Source organism: Syngnathoides biaculeatus, chromosome 3 (genome assembly GCF_019802595.1).
Source record: "Syngnathoides biaculeatus isolate LvHL_M chromosome 3, ASM1980259v1, whole genome shotgun sequence".
NCBI lineage: Eukaryota > Metazoa > Chordata > Actinopteri > Syngnathiformes > Syngnathidae > Syngnathoides > Syngnathoides biaculeatus.
Window position 1 is genome coordinate 15,202,074 of NC_084642.1, and position 21,159 is coordinate 15,223,232.

General features: G+C 41.2%; 1 protein-coding gene across 1 annotated transcript in view; it reads left to right on the forward strand.

The window, feature by feature from the left end:
- The first annotated feature begins 1,693 nt into the window (after window positions 1-1,693).
- LOC133498092 (transient receptor potential cation channel subfamily M member 7-like) overlaps window positions 1,694-21,159 on the forward strand; it is a 56,564-nt gene continuing 37,098 nt past the window's right edge. Inside the window, 5 exon segments of the mRNA XM_061814515.1 lie at window positions 1,694-1,940; window positions 15,428-15,507; window positions 16,948-16,986; window positions 18,842-19,049; window positions 19,855-20,068. Coding sequence (XP_061670499.1) covers window positions 1,938-1,940; window positions 15,428-15,507; window positions 16,948-16,986; window positions 18,842-19,049; window positions 19,855-20,068 — 544 coding nt within the window. The 5' untranslated portion in view covers window positions 1,694-1,937.

Consider the following 21,159-nt stretch of genomic DNA (forward strand, 5'->3'; position numbering starts at 1 on the left):
CACTTACCTGTCTGCTAACGGAAAAAGAAGGGCGCTGGAATATGCTTTTATATCAATGAGGAATGATGCATGAACGTTAAAAGAGCTCAGCACACACTGCAGCAATTTTCATTAGCTACAACAACCTAACTATAAAAAATAAGATTGAACTAACCATTTACGAATTGTCTTGAGTAGACAAATGTCCCATCCCACTGCTAATCTGTCATAGAGAGTCAAAGATCAAGGGCACAATATAAGGCGCAGTCCTGAGTCCCATGATGTGTGTATGCCAGGTTTTCTAGTAGTCAGTCAAGGTTTGATGTGCTGTCGTTCGCGTCTTCAATAAATGCCGTTAGAAACATAATGTCATCCACCTTGCGTATGGATGAGTAACAGAGCGCAGTGGTCAAAAATGGCTGCCGTTCGAGGCAGCACAACGGGTGACACCACAACCTATTGGTTACTAGAACTTGAGTAAACTGGGGTATGGTGGACTAGTGAGTTCGAATCACCTTGAGGACTGCCACATAAATAGCTATCATAGAGGCTTGTCCTCTTCCCACTTAAACACGAGACATTTTCTCAATGTGACAGAAACAGTGGGTTGTTTTCACTAAAATCACATTTGCTTACCCATTTAAAGGTCAACTGTAATCCCTATAAACATTCTGAAATAGATATTGTAATGAAAAATACATGTAACATTATTCACTTCAATGTCTGTAGAATAAATAAATCTGAGCGGAAAACGTGTCATCCATGCGCAAAGTTGCAGAAGTCTCATTCGACATCCAAGTGGTCACCATATTGGCTATATCTTCTGTTCGTGGCGTCACTCCGGACATTCGCCATTGAAAACACGCTGTGCCACCTACTATTGGAGATGAACACGCCCCTCCTCACATGGACATTCTTTTCGAAGAAGAGAACATTTCACACCCGAGTGAAGTCACCGGGGCAATATTACCCTATCATTTTGAGTCATATTTAGATGATATGCGGATCACGACCATGTAGCTCAGGGATAAAAATGGCCGCCGTTTGAGGCAGTACAATGGGTGATGTCACGTGAAAACAACCAATTGGTTACTAAAACTTGAGTAACTTGGGGTATGGCGGTCTCGCGAGTTCGAATCTCCATGAGTACAGCGCATAAATAGCTATCATAGAGGCTTGTCAAAAACTGCATGATCACGGGTTTTCTTGCAGGGTACAATAAAATTTCACTGGGATAGGAAAAAAATACTGTATCCTAATAATCTTGTCTTGGCATATTTCTAAATAAACACTTTCAATGTCCTCTTCCACTTAAACCCAAGACATTTTCCCAATGTGACAGAAACAATATGCAACGTGCCATGCCAAAGATGAAGAACGCTTTACACCCACAACACATAATTTTTTATTTTTTTTTTTTACCCTTTGTCGGTAAATTACTTGCTCGAACATTGTTTTGTCGAACAAAGTCATTCGCGTCCGCCCAAAAGACGCAACGCGCCATCCACGTGGTGAAGATACAGCCGTCAGCAATTATGCACGTGAGGCATCAAGAAAAGAATCATTACTCGAACCAGTGGGTCCGTTTATTTTTTTAAAAATTGCATTTGGTAACTTTTTCTCTCTATCTCTCTCGTGAACGCGGCTTTCCTTGCAGGATTTTAGAACAAAACGCCACTCGGGTCGCGGGACGCCTTCACCGAGTGGGGTAAAACAAAAGGCGCCTCCCCCGTGCACGTGACAGTGAGAGCTGGGCCGACTGCCTCAGCCTCTCCGTCACGCCGCGTCAGTCGAGAGTCGCACAATTATGAAAAAGCAACTTTCCGTTGCAGCTGCAGCCGAAGCGGATCTCTCCAGCGTTCACCGGGTTTTCCCTCCGAGGCGACTAACACAGAGCTCCGCCGATAGATGGCTAGAAGCCACGACGCAGCTCCACCCGAGTCTCAACGGTGACGAGAATGGTAAGTGGCCGCTTCGTCGGTCTCGGAGCCCGCCTTTGAAGCGCATTTGTCAGGTCGTCGCATCGGCGCCTGCGGGTCTTCGTGACTTGAGCGCGGGACGTTAGCGGCAGGTCCACCTTTAGCACGCGTTTGCCGCTCGTCAGCTCGCTCGTTTGTTGACGCGGCGACCAACACGCCGCGGCGTTTTGACATCGTAAAAAAGGCTGCGTGGTAAACGTCCTGCGTGAAAAGCCCCCCTCGCACGGGGAACATTCAGCGGGCTAAAGTGGCTAGCTCGGTAGCTCTACATGCTAACTAGCTTACATTGGCAGCACCGACGTTCTCGGAGGTGTCAACAATAACGTCAGCCCGCAATTTCGCAGCGACACATTTGTGAAGCGTGAGATAAGATGCGATAGCCGGTGGACAAACATCGTCAACGCGGGGTCGTGCCCCCTGACTCGTTTGTTCTGTCACGGTGGGTCGAGAGGTCCTCAGACCGCCGTTCGAGCCGTGCACTCCCGCCTCGGACTCTTCGGTTTGGGCAGTGTCCTGGCCTGGAGAGGATATTAGTCATTTAGTTCTCGATACTTGGACGTGCATTTGTCTCAAAATAAGACTTTATAGTGATGTAAAGGCCAGTTTTGATTGACCCTGTCAAGAGTTATCAGTGGTTTTTTTTTTTTTGTGTGTGTGTGTTTGTGTTTCATATTTGAATAGAATAAATCCAGTCACCTTTTTCACGTTTTTTTTTTTCGTGCCAACGTATCCACAACCAATATTGTCAAAAGTGGCAGTGTTCAATACTCAAGTAAGACTATTGACAAGTAACAACTGTTTTAAAAACACATACAGTAGTGAGCTTGTTGTATCCATCCAGAAACAACCAGCAATAATAGTTTATTACTCTTCTATAGCACTTCTCTTGGCACTGAAAAGATGTTTTACAATTTCACGCCTTACTCGTTCACTCTTCAGTTACACCCTGGTGGTAGTAAGCTACATCTTCCTTTCGGCAGTCTGAGGCTTTGCTGCCATTCCGCCCCTACAGCCCCTCTGACCACATTCATTTGTAGGCAATGATGATTGGTATGCTCTCCCTGGGGGTAATAATGTACAAAACTAATGAAAAGACAAACATTTGTGTTTCCTGTTGAAATGAAGTTATATACAGCACAACAAATACTTAGATATTTTTAAAGAAGCTAGATTTGTTTCAAAATCTTTTGCCCTTTGCCAAATGGGATGAGATGGGGCGGTCGATTCAAATTAGTAAATTATGGCTATTTTCAGTTTTATCTGTGCTAACTGGATCATTTTTCTCCGTTTGTAACCTTGGGATGTCATTTGTCATAATGGGAGGAGGCCCTGTATAAAATAGATAATGAGCTAAATTGTTCATTGATTAATCAATCATTAATTCAATGCTGGTTCCAAACTGTAAACCTTTATTAACCGTGCAGGCAATGTTTCAAGTAATCCTTTAACAGTCAGCGTAAAAATAAATGAGCCACCTTGAATCATTATTGTCGAATGTCTCAGACGTCTTTTTGTTTGTCATTTTTTTCTTCCAAGCATTCTTAGTCACATAAGTTAACTGTGGGGCAGCGCCACAATGTTTAATTAATTGAATGACTTCAGTCTTCAGTCATTCAATTTACAAAAACAAAAGGTTGATACAAAAGCACCCCCTCAAAATAGGAATAATTTTTCCACACGGACTTATCTAATTGCAGGCGTTCAGTCCAGTGTATGAGTGCCAACAAAAGATAACGTATTGATGTTAGAAGATGTGAGATGTCAGCTTTTGACGGTATGGTAATCTTGAGGAAAAATAATCCTGTATTGCAATGAGACCTCTTAACGTTTATTTTAAATATTTATATTAAGAATCTTTTTCATGTACGCACGTTTTATTTTTAAAGAAAATGTAGAATATTTGGTACGTTAATAAAAATGTACTCTAAGTTAAAATAAATCGATAAATTAAAAAAAACACTTGAAGTCTCAGGGGGGGGATATTCATAATTAAATTAAAATGATATGCAATCTGTAATGTGTAAACCTGCAGCACAAAAATAAAATTAGATTTTTTTTTCTGTTAAAAATTAATACATGCAGTCACTTGGGTTGTATAAATCAAATTTATTATGATTTTTTTTTTTTTTTTAAACCTCTGCTGGGTTTTTGGATACTTGATTTGGCTGCTCGTGTGTTACATTGTCCTTAAATTTTTTTTACATTTTTTCCCAATACTGACAGACATGACCCTAAATCTACAACAGTTAAGGCTACTATAAATAAAATGTGCTTTGGAAATATGGTACTGTAGTAAACATTAATTTAACACAGTATTACATTGTCTGAATGATTAAATGTAAAAAGAAATGCGAGGCTTTACACAATTGGCATTTTTGGGACTGATCAATCAGTTTAAAAAAAAAAAAAAGCAAACAAAAAAAAACGATCACAGGATGGAACACCGTGTCTTTTTAAATGACCTAGTCATTTACTGTATATACTTGTGTATTTAATTGCTCAAAAATAGATTTCCAATAAATACCATATCATTGTTCTTCTCTTTATCCCAGTGAGGCATAGAGAAAGAAAGAATGAGTTCATGGTCTTCTGTTAAATTAAGTACACAAATTAATGTATCTACTCTTTTGTGACATTTCTGTTTGTTGGTGTGGAGTGAGATTTTTCAATTGTAAAATATTAGCCATGGCTTCACAAAGGTCGGAAATCATGATCTCTAGTCAGATCATCTATTCTAATCGGTCGTTTACATACAAGTGCTAGCACTAGCTTGCTAGGCTGCATAACATTTTGTTGCCTGCCTGTGAGTCATATCATATTAAAAGCATGTGATTATACCTCAAGTAAGCCTTGAATGAAAATCCTCTGGTGAGCAGCGGTGACCAATACAGATTTTCCCCCCATTTTTATTAGCGTAGCCATAGTAACGAGTGTATTCTGCCATATTTGAGATGACAAGATGAAGCCCATGATGTGGTGGTATCAGAATACGAGACTCTATTGCAGTAGTCTGACATAGTGTAATCGTGAGAGAGGCAAAATTTGTTGGTAGTATAACAGCACTGGGCTTTTTGATTGTATAAAACGCAGAAAAGTTAATGCAAAGACAAAAGATGGAGATGGCCGTGAAAAAGAAAACCCATCATTTTCCCACAGAGGAAGCTCGAGACGGTCACATGCCCCGGCTTACTCCTCAACTGGACGAGGGTCACTGCAGCTCACAGCAATCTTCCCGCTGACATTGACAGTAACTGGACTGCATTCTGGCAAAGTAGTAGTACTCATTCATTGTGCACGAGAGAGTACTTGACGTTCCTTGGCCCCCGTTTATCACTTAGCAGTGGATGAGATGATTACTGGACATGGTTGAACTTGAGTGCAGCCAAAAATGAATCAAACCTATATAGGCTTTAACATGGATATTTTGAATTTATGTGCTTTGTACTGCCAAGTTTCCCTGATTACGGCCCCAAACCTCCAACTCTGTAGTTGAGATGGAATGCTGGATTATTATCCCACTAATCGGAATATGAATGAAGTCTTAGCAAACCTCTTTGGAGCACAACTGAAGCCCTCACTGTTTCCCATGACAGCAATAAAAGTTCACCAAAGTTTGTATGGTCATTCTAGTGATTTAGTCATTCAGTCCAAATAATGATTATATTATTATAATAAAATGTGCAAATGCCCCCCCCCTTCTCTAAAACACATACCGGATTACTCCAAAGAATAAATGAAATGCCATGAGCCAATGACACACACTGAAAGACGATAAGCCAATTAAAAGCTTTTTTTAATTTTGAAGTCATGAAACACGGCAAAACAGCGACGATTTAACCGGTCACGTGACACTGGTGTTTTGATACGAGCGCAGAGACTTTCAGGAAGTGACACAAGCTGCAAAGGCTCAATATCATTTGTCCATCACTTGTATTTTGACTAAATCATGTCTGAGACTTCAGCTTTTCGCACAATGTTTATGGGATATACCTGTTTACTATTTTTATGGATGTAATCAGCTTGATATTTTCGCAGCCTGTGAACTGCTGGTAATTGGTCTTGCATCATGCCGTAGTGCTCTTGGGTAAGCACTTTGTGTGTGTGTGTGTGTGTGTGTGTGTGTGTGTGTGTGTGTGTGTGTGTGTGTGTGTGTGTGTGTGCGCGCGCGTGTGTGTGTGTGTGGCTGCGGCGTGTTACTGAGCTCTGTTATCTCACGTGCTAATCAATTTACACCCCACACACACTTGGTAATTTGAAGATGACTGATAAAGTTCTTTCCATTGGTCTTGGACTGACTTTAGAGCAAACAGCCTTGCATTTGGTGCGTGTCTTTTTTTTTTTAATGAATCAAGTACAACAAAGCAAAGTTCCTCTTTGGCCACTGAATGTTCACATTGGAGAGCTTTTACTAATTGTGAAAAGATAGACACACACTCATATATTTGCATTGGCTTATGTTTTTAATAAAATGTTTCCCACTGCTCGTAAATCAGTGCCAGAGCGGGTCAACCCTGCTTTTCATTGGCCCACGAGGGCTCCAGATGTAGATAGACAAAGGCATCACATGCATTCTCAGGAAGTGCACTTGCTGGAAGGTATAGCAGCGAGCCATGGCGTGCCACACAGCTGCTAGCCCACATCCACAGGGAATAAGTGGAAGCGCCGTCACATTTTAGTCGCATGACTCTTTGCAATGGAACACTTCAAGAAGCTACTATTCATTTTCCCCATTATTTGATTTATTTTTGCGGGAGCGCCCTAAAATGTTTTACACTGTTAATCCCAGCGGTCCACTGTCCCAAGTGGTTCTCATGTTGGCCTTACAGTTGGGAGGTTTCGAGTTTCAATCTTGGCTCCGCCCTTCATATGTGGAATTTTCATGTTCCCCTTGTTTGCTTTGGTTTTCAGTGAGATGGTACTCGGCGTTCCTCTCACATTATGTGCATGCTATGTTAATTTAAAACTAAATTGTTTGTAGGTTGGAATTTTTTTTTTTTTTTTTTTTAATGTGCCCTGCAATTTGATGGCGACTGGTCCTGGGTGTACCCCGCTTGTCGCCCAAAGATAGCCAGAATAGGCTTGAGAAAATGTGCGACCCTAGTGAAGATAAACTGTGTAAAAAAAAAAAAAAAAACACGTTTAAGTGGATTATTTCGGTTATCAGCATTCCCAATAGTTGATGTGACACTATTTTAATTTTTGGTACTAATATCTAGAATGGGGGCGGCACAGTGGATCAGCTGGTAAAGCATTGGCATCACAGTTCTGAGGTCCAGGGTTTGATCCTGGACCCTCCTGTGTGGTGTTTGTATGTTCTCTAAGTGTCTCAGTGGGTTTTCTCCGGGCACTCCAGTTTCCTCTCACATCCCAAAAAGAGGCAATATTAATTGGACACTCTAAATTGCCCCTAGGTGTGATTGTCAGTGCAACTGTTGTCTGTCTCTATGTACCCTGCGATTGGCTAGCAACCAGTTCAGGGTGTACCCCGCCTCCTGCCCGTTGACAGCTGGGATAGGCTCCAGCACTCCCCGCGATCCTGGTGAGGATAAGCGGCAAAAGTAAATGGTTGGATGGATATCTAGAATGTTTATATCTTTATCGCCGAGCTCTGAATATTCAGTGGTGCATTTGTACCTACTGCTAAATTGGATTGATCAAGGTACGCAGCCTCGTGTCTTTCCCGTCTTTTTGCTCAGCTTTCGCATGTCACATGCAGCCATTTAAGCTCCTTGTGAGAAAGGAATATAAAGAATCTGGGATGAAGTGACGAGAACGCAGTCATGGATCTTTCAGCAGCTCAACTCTTCAGACTGCAACCTCCCACTGTTTCCTCAATTTTCTCTTTGAGAAAACTATAAAAGCCGATCCCTTTTTTTTTTTTCCATTTCATCCGGATTGGAAATTGCATCTAAAAGCAGCGCAAATTGCCCGTGGGCTGCCAGTTTGAGACCTCTACTTACAGGAAAAGAAAACCCTGCCAACAGTCAAGCGTGATGAAGGATCCATAATGCTGTGGGGCTGCTTGGCTCCATCTGGTACGAGAGTCCCAGACTGCAACACAGGCATCGTGGAATCAAAGAGTTATTGAGAATTTTTTTTTTTTTTTTTTTTTTTTTTTTAAGAGCAAAAATGTTTTACCCATTGTAAGAAAACATGGCTTGAAGCAAAGATCATTGGTCGTCCAGGAAGACAAAGACCCAAAGCCCCTATCCAAAAGCACACAGAAGTGTTTGTTTCAAAATAGCCAACAATGAGTTCTTATCCTAATCCAATTAAAAGTCTTTGGGGGAGCGGAAATCTGTCATTGGGGAAAACAAAAAAATTCAAAAACTTCAACGGATTCCAAAAAGGAAGAGTGGGAGAAAAAAAAACAACCAAGGAGTGCCAAAGGCTAATTGGTTAATATAAAAAAACATTTGCAGACTGTCATCGGTGCCTAAGGATGTGCAACGCAATATTAAAGTCGGTTGCCTTTACTGCTGCACATGCTGTTTTCTGTTTTGTTTTTTGTTTTTTTTCTTTTTTTACAAAATTGAGTTGGTGAATCTTTAATTTATTTTGGGCCTCCAATTAAAAGATGAATTACCATTTATTTCTGAAGCTATTATACAGTTTATGGTGGGGAAAAAATGAAGGGGTGCCAGTAATGGTGAGCACAACCACAAAAAGAGCTGATTCCTGTATGGTAAAAACTTTTCGTGGAACTTTCAGGTAGATTCGTGAGTAAGCCTTAGTCATTTATACTGTCAGGTGTGTTAAAATATTTAGTTTTTCAAGGTTGCGCAGAACAGCTGTAGTGATGACAGTGCTGCATGGAGGAAAACTGTGAAGTGTATAAAGTCAAGAGAAGAGCCATAGCTCACTGAGGCATGGAGGATGCCCCAGATCCTCCCTGTGGTTTTCCACTTGGCTCCATACAAATAGTTGATTTGTCATTGTTATCTTTCCAGCACCATAAGAAGATTTGTTATGATCCAATGTTATCTTCAGATGGCGAGACACCAAAATGTCAACTGCCGAGAAAGAATTATGCCTTTCTGTTTCTGTTGCGTTTTAGCTTTTTAAGCTTTTATTGTATTTGAAGATAGCTCCTCGTGGCCGTATGCTGTATTCTGACAGGTGTCACGACAATAACGACAGTGTTATAAAGTGTCATGGTCTTTTCTTTCGCTTCCTATCATAGTGTTATCAACTTTACCATTCTAAATGTGTTTTTATATACAGTAAATGTATTCATGGATTTATTCATTATGAATTATTAATGTATTTTTAAATGTAGTTACGGGTGAACTTCCATGAAACTCTACCTCTGGCTTTTTAGCCTCTGTTCTTTCTAATAGGGGAATTGGATTATATTGCCTCACGCAAATAGGGCTGGAAGAATAATGCAGGATTTGCACACGGCCCTAAAAGTCCCTACATTTTCAAAAGTGCATTTGGGGCTCCTAAAAGTCCTTTTAAAAATCCACGAAAACTGGTCAAGCCCCTAAAAAGGCCTTAAATTAAAAAAAATCAAAGGGAGGACCTTTACCATCAAACACCCCCCCCCCCTCACAAAATTTATCTTTTATTTAAAAAAAAATAGCGATCTGTCTGGCGTCCAAAACAACCGGAAATGGTCAACGGAAGTCACCGTGTTGACAACTAGTCGCCATCTTGTCGATATTCCATTGTTTGTTTCCGTGAGTAGCCATTTCACTTCGTCTTCGTTACGACGTAGCGTAGTTCTTTCATCGATCCAACGTGTATCACGGGGAAGTGCATTTTTCAAGAAGCTTGGGTTGAAAGTAAGGAGTTTGGGAGCTGGGTTCGTCGAGATCCAAAAGATCGGCACATGTTTTACTGCCATATGTGCAAGCAGAGTTACCAGCTTGAAAAGATAGGCGTCAAAGCGCTGGAGTCGCACCGGAAAAACAGGAGACACGCTGATTTGGCGAAGACTCTCGCATCTTCTGTTGGTATGAATCTGTTTCTAAAATATCAAGATAGTGAAGCATCAACTTCAGGCAATGGTACTAGCAGTCCATGCTCACCTACAGTTGTCCAGCCCTCGACTTCAACCAGCCAGAAGTCAGGCTTTATGAACGTAGTTCAATACACGAAGACGGACTCATTAAAGGCAGAGATCGTGTGGACTTTAAACGTGATCTGCAGCCATTACAGTTACAAATCTTGTGAAAATAATTCAAAAGTGTTTGCAGTCATGTTCCCAGACAGTGACATTGCTAAAAACTACCACTGTGGCGAAAGGAAGACTTCGTACCTGGCTACATTTGGCATCGCTGCCCACTTTTCATCTCTACTGTCTCAAAGCCAAAAAATCCAGAATAGATACTGACATATCTACGCTTATTGAGAAGGCAGAAGAAAAGGGGAATCTGAGGTAAATCACCGAGGCCAATGCACTCAGAGGCAGAGTAAAGGACAAGAGAGCCACTTTGGCACCTCTGCAGTAACAAATAGAGGAGGCACTGGGTAGGCTCAGGGAGCTAGAGTAGGGGTGCTGAGACAGACATCAGTAGAAGACATTTGTGTATATAATTGCAATTGTAGTTAGAATCTGTTTTTCTGTATACTGTTATGTGAAGACGTTGACAATGGTCATATCAATGAGAACTGCCACAAGGGGAGACAGGTGATCACTGTCACAGGTACTGAGTAACTGGAACATTTGATGAACCAAAAATGGTTGATGGCACCATTGGGTGAGTCTTTTTTCCTTACTCTTGATTTCCCGCGATGGCCCTAAATTTTTCGTGTCGGCCCCTAAGATTGCCCCTAAAAAGCCCTTAAATTTTTTGGGTCAGACTGAGTATGAACCCTGATTAATGGCTTCACCGGCCTTTTTGCGTGAGTCACAACGGCACGTCAGCAATAAAACTTTGTGATTTTAACTTGATTGAAACAATGCGTGGGATGCTGTTGTATTTCGAGTGGCAACATAAAAAGGGATAATAAAGCTTATTGCTGTGGAGTTTGAGACAGATAAAAGCAGAAGGGAAGAAGGAAAAAAGGAAAGAGTAAGTACCTGTGAAGTGAATGTGTGTGTTTTTGGCAGGGCGTCTCAAGGGCTCGAGTCTTTTGTTGGCTGACATTCTAAGGTACCATGGTTACAGGTTAGCCCAGCTCAATCCAGTTTTAGGACCGTGCTGGGTGAGGCAGTTTGCAAAGCAAACGAATTACCTGCAAGTGATTTATGGTTGGGAATGACCATACTATTCGGGATTGACCGATATATTTTTGTTTGTTTTTAGGGTATGGAACCAATACTAATAGTCACGGAGGTCGATCGTTGTTTTGCGGTAAAAAGGAAAATTCTGTTAAAATTTGAAACAATAAAATTAGCAACACTTGATTTAATAGACGTTCCTTTAAGATTTCAGTTTTTCAGATATGCAACAAGGTTGTTTTTGTCATCTAACAAAATTAGCATATTTGTTTTAAAATTCTAACAATAATGCACCTGCCTGCCCTCCCCCTTCGGTAGCAGCAGAAATGGTTAAAACGCCACGAATAAAACTGGATGTTATTCTCTGTCAATCTCCGTCTCACACAAACACAAATACTTCCTACATTTACATTTTCATTTGCCGTTTATTCTCACGAGGGTTGCGGGGAGTGCTGGAGCCTATCCCAGCTGTCAACGGACAGGAGACAGGGTACACCTTGAACTGGTTGCTAGCCAATCGCAGGTCACATAGAGACAAACAACAGCTGCACTCACAATCACACCTAGGGGCAATTTAGAGTGTCCAATTAATATTGCATGTTTTTGGGATGCGGGAGGAAACCAGAGTGCCCGGAGAAAACTCACGCAGGCACGGGGAGAACCTGAAAGCTCCACACAGGTGGGTCCGGGAATGAACCCGGGACCTCAGAACTGTGAAGCCAATGCTTTACCAGCTGATCCACTGTGCCGCCACTTTTATCACAACCTACGCAAACAAGGGCAGAACACGCAAACTCCACACAGGAAGGCCGCAACAAAGATTCAAACCTCCAACCTTACAATTGGTGAGAAAATCTGCAGCACATTCTCACACTGTGCAGCCTAGTACGTTGGATTTTTCCAACAAAGTGTTTCTTAGCATTACAAAAACCCAACAGTGGTCTTTCAAACATCTCGATTGATCTAATTGATGAGCATTTGCCTTATACCAGATACAAATCAGTCCCCCCGCCCATTTTGTCTTTAATCATCAATGCATAGATATTTTATAATTACATCACAGAAGCCTGCCAGTGCTATCGCAAAACAAACGTGTGTGTGTGTGTGTGTGTGTGTGTGTGTGTGTGTGTGTGTGTGTGTTTGTGTGTGTGTGTGTGTGTGTGTGTGTGTCCGTCACAGTAAGTGATGTAGTCCAGTAGTCAGATAGCTGTTTATCATTGAGCCCTCTGCCCAAGCACTAATCCCATTCCTCGCCTCCTTCGTCTGGGCCTCCCTCGCCCTGGTCTAACATCTACTTGTTCTCAGACACATTCATCTGCCTCCCGTGGGCAGCTTCTTACACATTAACTGTCCGTGGTGTTGTTGTAAGGTGGCAATTTTCTGCTGATCGCTTAGCTTTTAACGCTCGGCCAGACCTTCGCAGCAAATCCTGTTGACTTTGAGATCGAAAAGGACATTGTGCAGAAATCCTCCGTGGAGTGGACGAGCTTGTTGTGATTTAATGCTGATTGTCGGTCGCTAAAGGGAGATTGCGGTGGTTGTAGTTTCGCGCCGGGAGATGCACAAAGGGGGATTGGGATGTTCCTCTACAAAGTCCTTAAACCCAGAGATGATGAGGAAGAAGAAGACACTCGGGTATGTCAAGTGATTTTATTTTTTAGGAGACAAGTGAGGCTTGCATCTGCACAATCTAAATGAGATACACATGAAACTTTTTTTTTTTTTTTTTTTTTTTTGAGGACAATACTAAGGCTGGGCAATATGACCTAAAATCCATATGTCAGTATAAATTTATTCCCCTGAAGGGTAACAGTATACAGTATATTCCAATAGGAACTTGGGTGTAAGAATTGTATTGAATATTTTGTTTTACTCTTTCTGAGCCGCTTATCCTCAAACGGGTTGCGGCATTTCCAAACTTCTGCTAATAAAATCCAGTGATGCTTTCGGTCCTCTGATGTGGATTATGTCAGGCACGGGAGTTCTTTTGAGCGTACTCGATCTACTGAATCACCAGAATCATTTTGTTCAAAAGATTCATGGACTGAATCTTTTTTTTTTTTTTAATGAATTATTCATATGCTCCCTCATAGATCATGATTCAGCACTGAGATTCACATTTACTCCACACGTTCACCGACGCACTTTGCGTTGCTGTTTTAACATAAACTAGGAAAAGTGGACAGATTTTGACATGAAAAAAAACCTAAGCTCTAGGACCTAGCCATCTCTCTTTCAGCAAGCTCTCAAACACTGACTTCGGTCATGACTCCTCTCCTGAAAATCTGTACGGTGATCTTAGGTCTTGCACATATCTTTCTTGCGTCCTCTCTATGTCCACGCAGGCTCCTTCCGGCTGGCCAGACTTGTCTGCATTCCACCAGGGTGGACAGCATAGTATTTCACCTACCTTAATTATTGTCATCTAATTAGTGTAAAGCAAGGGTGCTCAATGCATCGCTGGTCGATCGCAAGGCAGTTTAAGTTGATTGCGACGGCATGCCGAGAAAAAAAAAAGACATATTGTTTTTTTTTTTTAACTTTAGCTCACCGCGCATGTGCAAACAACGACAGTACAGGAAACTACGCTGCAGCGAGTTCCCCCCCTATTTTAAGATCTCGCTTAAGTAATCTTAACAAACATGAGTATGGATGCTGCAGTAAAGAAGACAAAAGCATATCACTTTCATACGGAATGTGAGGCGGACAATTTTTTAATGATGTCACTTTCGAAGTGCGTCTGACTCATCTGTCAGTGTCATGAAATGTTGAGTGGCATCTTCGAACTGTTTATGGAAAATACGACACCGACATTCCACCGAAAAGCAAGCTGAGGATGAGAAAAGTGAGCGAACTAAAATCCCAATTGGCCGCACAGCAGTCACTTTTCACGTGATATAGTTCAACAGCGAAAGCCGCCACCGAAGCATCGTTCCGGGTTTGTCACATTATCGTTAATAACAAGAAGTCCTTCCTAGACGGAGAGATGGTAAAAGAGGCATAGCTCGCTCGTTGTTCCGATCTTCTAAAAATAAGGCGGAAATAATATCTTCAAAAAAAGCTCCACCGCTCTCAAGGAGTACAGTTAAACTGCACTGTGATGCCAAGGCTGATGTGTGGAAGGAGATCAGAGATTGAGTATTTCTCACTGCAGTTGGACGAATGCACTGACGTGAGTGACAGCCCGTGTGTGCATTTTTATTTGTATGGTGTTTAGTGATCATCAACGTGAACTAAGATGGTTACAAAAAATGTTTAGTTAATTATGTTGTGTAATATTGGCTCATTCGGTTATGCAAGGCACACAAACATACATTTACGCATGAAGAATCCTCAATATACTTTAAAATAAATATGTTTTGCATTCCTGTAGTGAGTAGATCTTTGTGACTTGGTCATTCTGTTTCATCATTGATCATTCTAAACCCCCTCACGCGTCGATCGCAAGAGGCTTCTAGTAGATCTTGGGCTAAAAAAAGTCTGGGCACCCTTGGTGTAAAGCATCTTTGAGCAACTTGACAAGTATTATTATTAAACAAAATGCCTTAATAACCACATTAGGGATACAGCAGGGATAATTGTAATATATAGATGCGTTTCTTGTTAATTTACACTTATTTTAAATGTGTTTTTGTTTTCATGTGCTTGAGTAGCCCAACTTTAGCCGTGAGCTTGGACAAACGGATGCTTGTGAAAGTGATCCTTTTGAAGACCAACGATTATAATCACTGGTTAGGACTTTCACTGCATAACATGTTGTTCCTTGTGCAAACGAATCATACCAGTTTGCAGTGAGCTTCTGCCTGAGTTACTCATGCCAGGACTGTTCATTGCATACCTACTGGTGCGTCTGTTCTTGGCAGCTCACAACCGAAGTTCAATGAACGAATTGCTCGTGGGTGAGATTACATTCGTTCATTTCTTCATTTCAACCCTGAAATGGTAGCCCAACAAATATAAACTATATTTACACACAAATATATACAGTTAATATAATCATGTAAACTTTGTAAAGATGAACGGGCTCAAACACACACGTCTGTCATATCAACAGTTTGTGTGTAAATGTTTGCTTGTTGAATGAGTTGCTGCACTGAAATGCAAAAGAGAAAAATACACTCGACAAGTTTTGATATGAAAGTATAATGCAAATCAGTATTAAATTGAAACTAAATACCAATTGTAGTAGACCAGTGGTTTTCAAACTTTTTGGGGACGCGCAACCCTTTTTGAGATTAACTTTGTTTGCATTTTAATTGCCACATTCACTCACAATCGTCATCTTGTCTTCTCTTGTCAGTCCCAGAAACCCTGGATAGAAAGCACTTTCACCAAGAGGGAATGTGTGTACATACTTCCAGTGTCAAAGGACCCCCACAGGTATGTGTTTGCTCTCCACCAGTGAGCCGGGTCGTGGTAGCCAAGGAAACGGTGTAATTGTATGGCGTGTGTTAGACAAGGCCCAAACCTCAACCGCCGCTCTCACAATGGATGCAGGAGTCCGCTTACAAACCTTGTTTTTTAAGACTGACTTTAATTATAGCTCGACTTTATTTGTTAACATCCTCTAAATAACCTCAAAAGTCCAAATGTTTTCATTTGCCTGCTGAGTATGACCTCCGCCAACAATGTTCATTTGAATGTCCAAACACAGGATTTTGCCAAAAGTGCATAAGAGGATACTGTACATCGAAATTTAGTGTTGAACTAGATTAAGATTAAGATCGAGAACTTTTCAACAGTATATCCCAGCACTTTCCTTTTATCTGTTAATGCTATATTCAAAATGGGAAAAAAAAGAAAAGTAAACAGAAGGCGGAACACTATTAGGTGTGTAATTAGGTGCTCATCCAAATTATGATTTTGCGGGCTTGGTGGAGTTTAGGACTCTCATATGACTAGTATGGTATTTTTATTTTTTGCCCTCCACCCATCCCTCCCACAGTTGCAGGCCTTACTGTTTAACTGCTTTTTCTGCTGCATCATCTTTGTTTTTAGTTATTCTTTGGGACAAATGTGCTTCCTCTCCCTTCCGAAAACAGTTATTCTTTCTCCTTGTGTTTTCTTTTGAATCAATAATTTGCCTTTTTTTACCTGCAGCTACAATGCATGTTAGCGCTCTTAGTTAGGTTGATGAATGTTGAACTCATGGCACAAAGGATGGGACATACTTAATCAAAGCAGGAATGTATCATTATTTTTATTAGACTCATGTTGTATGTGGTATCAATACACTAACAATGGTTTTCAAAATGTTCACACCAAGTGCCAGATAAAAATATATATGATCAACAGTTAAAATAACCAATAGCATTGTAGGCCTTAGTCCTCTTACAAAAAGACATGTTTTTCACATTATAGGCCCAGGCACAAGTTTAACCTTAACAGTTGTGTTTAAATGTTTACATTTTCAATACATTTCCACAACTGTCTGAAAATATGGTTTTACTTTGTCATTCTAGTCAAATTAGCTTTACAATAAGTTAGTAACAGAGCAAAACCCAGGAAAAGCAAATTGGTGTGAATAGTTTCTGGTGGCACTGTACATCTACACAAGGATACATTCATTTGCAAAAAAGGGTGAGTTTTCAAACATCTTGAGGCCAAAGGTTGATCAAGAAAATCATAAAGAAGTGAAACCAGATTACAGACATTTAGTTAACAAATTAATCCAGAACTCTTGGTTAAGGTCCCCCCATCCCGGTTTAATGTCCTCTTGTTAGCCCTGATGTCATGTTATTACACGGTGGTACTCACTATGAACTCTGTTTGAATTCAAGCATGTGAATGGTTCATGTCATGTGTTTAAAATCCATCTAGATGCCTTCCAGGATGCCAGATTTGCCAGCAGCTAGTTCGGTGAGTCCTGCCTCAGTCTTTTGTTTTTCTGAATTATTTGGTCAAGCAGGATTAGTCCAAAGGGTATTTGAGCTATCCAGGAGTAGCCTGGAGGCAAAGAGCATATAGTAATTCCACTCAGCAGAATCCGGCCTCAGGAAACAATTAACTTCCAAGCCTTGTGATGCCCGGTTCTTTGCACTGCTACTCACCTGAGTGGAGATACTTGTGTTGACCATTAATTATCATGCTTGTGACCTCACTTGTAAAGGCCACTTCATACTCCTCCGGTCGACAACGCCCACATTGCATCACTTGACCTAGGTATTGCCCCGCACGGCACCTTTCCGTAGCTTGTGTAGGTTGCCACACAAACGTCGATAAAAAATTGCTGCATAGCGAAAGCTAGGGAGCTCATCTTTCATGATTCTGTTGTGATGATGAACTCACTGTTCCAACCTGCTCCACATACCACCTACGCCGGCTTCGCGATTTTGCAGCATAGTTAAACCTATCATCTGGTCATTTAGTTGCACTTATTCAAGCTTCCACGATCAGCATTGTTATTGCTTTGTTGCGGAAAGGAAAGGAAAAACGGTTATTTGAAATGACCAAAATATGCTGAGGAAACTCCACCATGTGGCCTCCTTCAGCCGTCCATAACAATAGCACTGACATGGAGATTAACTGCAGCTTATTTTTAAAACTGCACACGTGGGTTGCTTTCGAGTTAAAGGCAAACTCCGTAAACAGACAAAAAACAAGACAAACAAAAAAAACATACCGCTATTTTCACTGGTACACACCAGTAACACAGAAGCAACACACTAACGCTGGTGCTGAGCTAAAAGGGCAGGTTTAAAAAAAAAAACATACCGGTAAAAGTCACTTCCTCGTCTCACTCTTACCTTTTCCACTCGAATGCCCCCTTGTGGCCGTTAGAAAAAAATGCACAAATTAGCCGCATCACCGCATAAGCCGCAGGGCTTGAAAGCGTGTGAAAAAAGCCGTGGTTTATAGGCCGGAAATTACGGCAGTTATAGATTTTGTTGACCTCTCAGGCCTGAAAGAATTACATTAGTATGGACTCAATCATAGCTCAAACACAATCTGTTTCTGGAATTTTTGTCATTGTAGATAAAGGAAATTGGAATAATTTCCTCCAATGTCAAGTCTTTCAAGTTTTTAACTGTGCATGTTTGAAGTACATTTTAACATCCTCAGTTGTTGTTAGTCGTTTGTAAAAACAATATGATAGTTGAGGTATAATGTGATTTACAATGAAAATGCCTAATTCTGAATTCACTCTTTTAAAACCAAGTTAATGTTGATAGTACACATGCTACCTTAACTTTAAGAAGGTTTGCAAAGTCCATAACTACTTTTTTGTTTGTTTTTTGATAAGTGTCACAACATAAGATGGCAAAAGATTTATCAAATTGCAAATTTAGGCTTGTGGCTCACAAATCTGAGGATGGAAATTTTCCGCACCTGTTTTTCTTGATTTTTCAGATAATTTGACATTGGTTCCACTGTTTTTGTAGGTTTTATTCTGATACTTGTTGCATTTTGAAGGTTTTAAGATGCACACATTTTACATAAAGTGCTTTAAATATGCTTACAAATGGCAAACAATCTCCAAGACAATACTCATCTCTATTATTATATTTCTAGTTTTCTGGCCTAGAAGTCAAATAACATTGCCATCATCTACTACGCATAATCGTTTTACCCCAGTTGCCAGAGGCTGAGAAAAGCTGGAACATTTCTCTTGAAAGTAGTTTGGAAATGTCCAAGTATGCCTTTTGTTTAATAATTGTTCCTGACAATAAACAACAAATGAATTTGTAACCGTGTTTGCGCACTGTCGGCGCAGGTGCTGCTGTGGGCGTCTGGTGCGTCAGCACGTTGGCTTCACAGCCAGCCTGGCCAACAAGTACTCGGACGTGAAGACGGGTGAGAGCTCCGGCGGGCCTGCGCCTGAGCTGGAGGAGTGGTCTGTGGAAAAACACACCGAGGCCAGCCCCACTGACGCCTATGGTGTCGTTAACTTCCAGGGAGGCTCGCACTCCTATAGAGCCAAGGTAGGACGGGTATATTTGTCATTTTTCACGCACAAATATGAACTCTATGTGGACAGGGAATGGTTCATGCTACTTACTCACTGGACACGTTTTTGGCGTTTCGTGTGGCATGATTACATAGAAAGTCAGTGCAGTTCATGCAGATAGATGCGAATATGTGCCGGGTGCAGCGGTGTGGTGGGAAGGACGCAAATAACGTGTTGCGGAAGACTCAGGCATTCGCAAATTGGCATCCTTCGCCTGAACGCTCGAAGGTGGGACAACGGAACTTGTCTGGGAAGTAATTTTGGCACCCTGTCTAAGGGAAGCCTCACCCTTTGCCGAGCTTACAGCGGTAATGAAGCGTGAGCACTTTCAATGTGTCCAAATGTGTCAAGCGAGCAAATTCAAGAGAAGGACGCATGGCGAAGCGGTCTTTCGCATCTGGTGGGTTCGTAGCATTACACAGATGAAACTTGGCTTTATTTTCAAGCCACCATATATAATGTACACATTTTAGAGGGATTTAATTCACAGGTATGCTAACAACCCTATTAAGAAAATATACTTTAGTGAATAATACTTTCAGGAAAAAAAATCTACATAATTTTGTTTCTTCCAATATTTACATTTAGATATATTCATATTTACAAATTTATTTTTTATTGGAAAATACTTTATTTAAAATAACTTCATTTTGTATTTTTGTAAAGACAAAATGCAAATTTACTACAGGAACTAAGAGTGTATTAGGTTGTAATACATATTTTGTTGACATTTCTCTCCCGTGTGCGTTTGTGTGTGTGCTTATGAATTATCCTTCCAGTATGTGCGTTTGTCCTACGACTCTCGTCCAGACAACATCCTCCGGCTGATGCTGAAGGAGTGGCACATGGAGCTGCCTAAGATTCTTATCTCTGTCCACGGGGGTGTGCAAAACTTTGAGCTGCATCCTCGCATCAAGCAGGTGGTGGGCAAAGGTCTCATTAAGGCAGCCGTCACCACGGGTGCCTGGATTCTCACTGGAGGTGTCAACACAGGTTTGGACATACTTCAATTTCCCTCTTACATTACAGTACCACGTTCTAACTTTACCATAAGAGTTGTTTTAGCCTTTTGTTCATGACTAAATGTTCTTTTTTTAAAAAAATTACCATTCAGTATGTACCGTAATTCCCAGCCTACAGAGCGCACCTGGTTATAACCCTCGATACCCAGAGTTTATAAATAATCAGGTGCGCTAATGCTAGCGCCGTGCTAACACTAACTGCAGGGTTGAAAGCGTGTGAAAAAAGCCGCGACTTGTTGGCCGGAAAGTGCGGTAATATTCACAACTCCAGGTGTGATCTCAGCTTAAATGGCAACTCTGAAACTTAAATTGAAAGGATCCATAAATAAAACACAAACCATATTATCGCCACGTTTTCTGAAATAACAGCACTCTCCCTCCTCATCCAGGGAAATAAATTCAGGAAGTAACCAAAATTACTGTTACATCATAACAGTTATTCGCTCGCAGATAATGAGGCGGCAGTTGCTCAGTTGGTAGAGTGGGTCGTCCAGTGACGTACGGTCAAATTTTTTTTTTTTTTTTTTCCCCTCCCCCCCAATCCCACGTCTGACTGACTGCTGTCGAAGTGAGTGTCCGTGGGCAAGTCTGTGAAACCAAATCTCTTCCCGGTGGACCCGGAAGGGCTTTGGATGGCAGCAGCTGCCCATTGATGTATGAATCTAACATGTTGTAGAGCGTTTTGGGCACCTTGTGGTTTATTTAAGTGCAATCCATTTACTCTGAAGAGTGAAGTGTTGAGGAAGTTTAAAGACTGTTATCTATGTTCAGCTGTATACACATAGAGCGGGTAGGAACAACATCACACGAGGAACAGCCTGACCGTGAGAACTAGAACCCACAACAGGACAAAAAATTTTAAAGTAGTAAATAGAACTAATATTTGGTATATATGTAAAACATAAATCTGCCCACACCACTCTGCTGCTAACACAAGCAGCTTCACCTACCTATCTACAGTACTTCCCTGAATAGTCTTTCAGATTGAAGTGTGGAGTCTAAAAAGCCGTATCAGAGAGAATTTTGGTGTATATTTCCAGAAGGCTATGTGGCGTGTTTGAT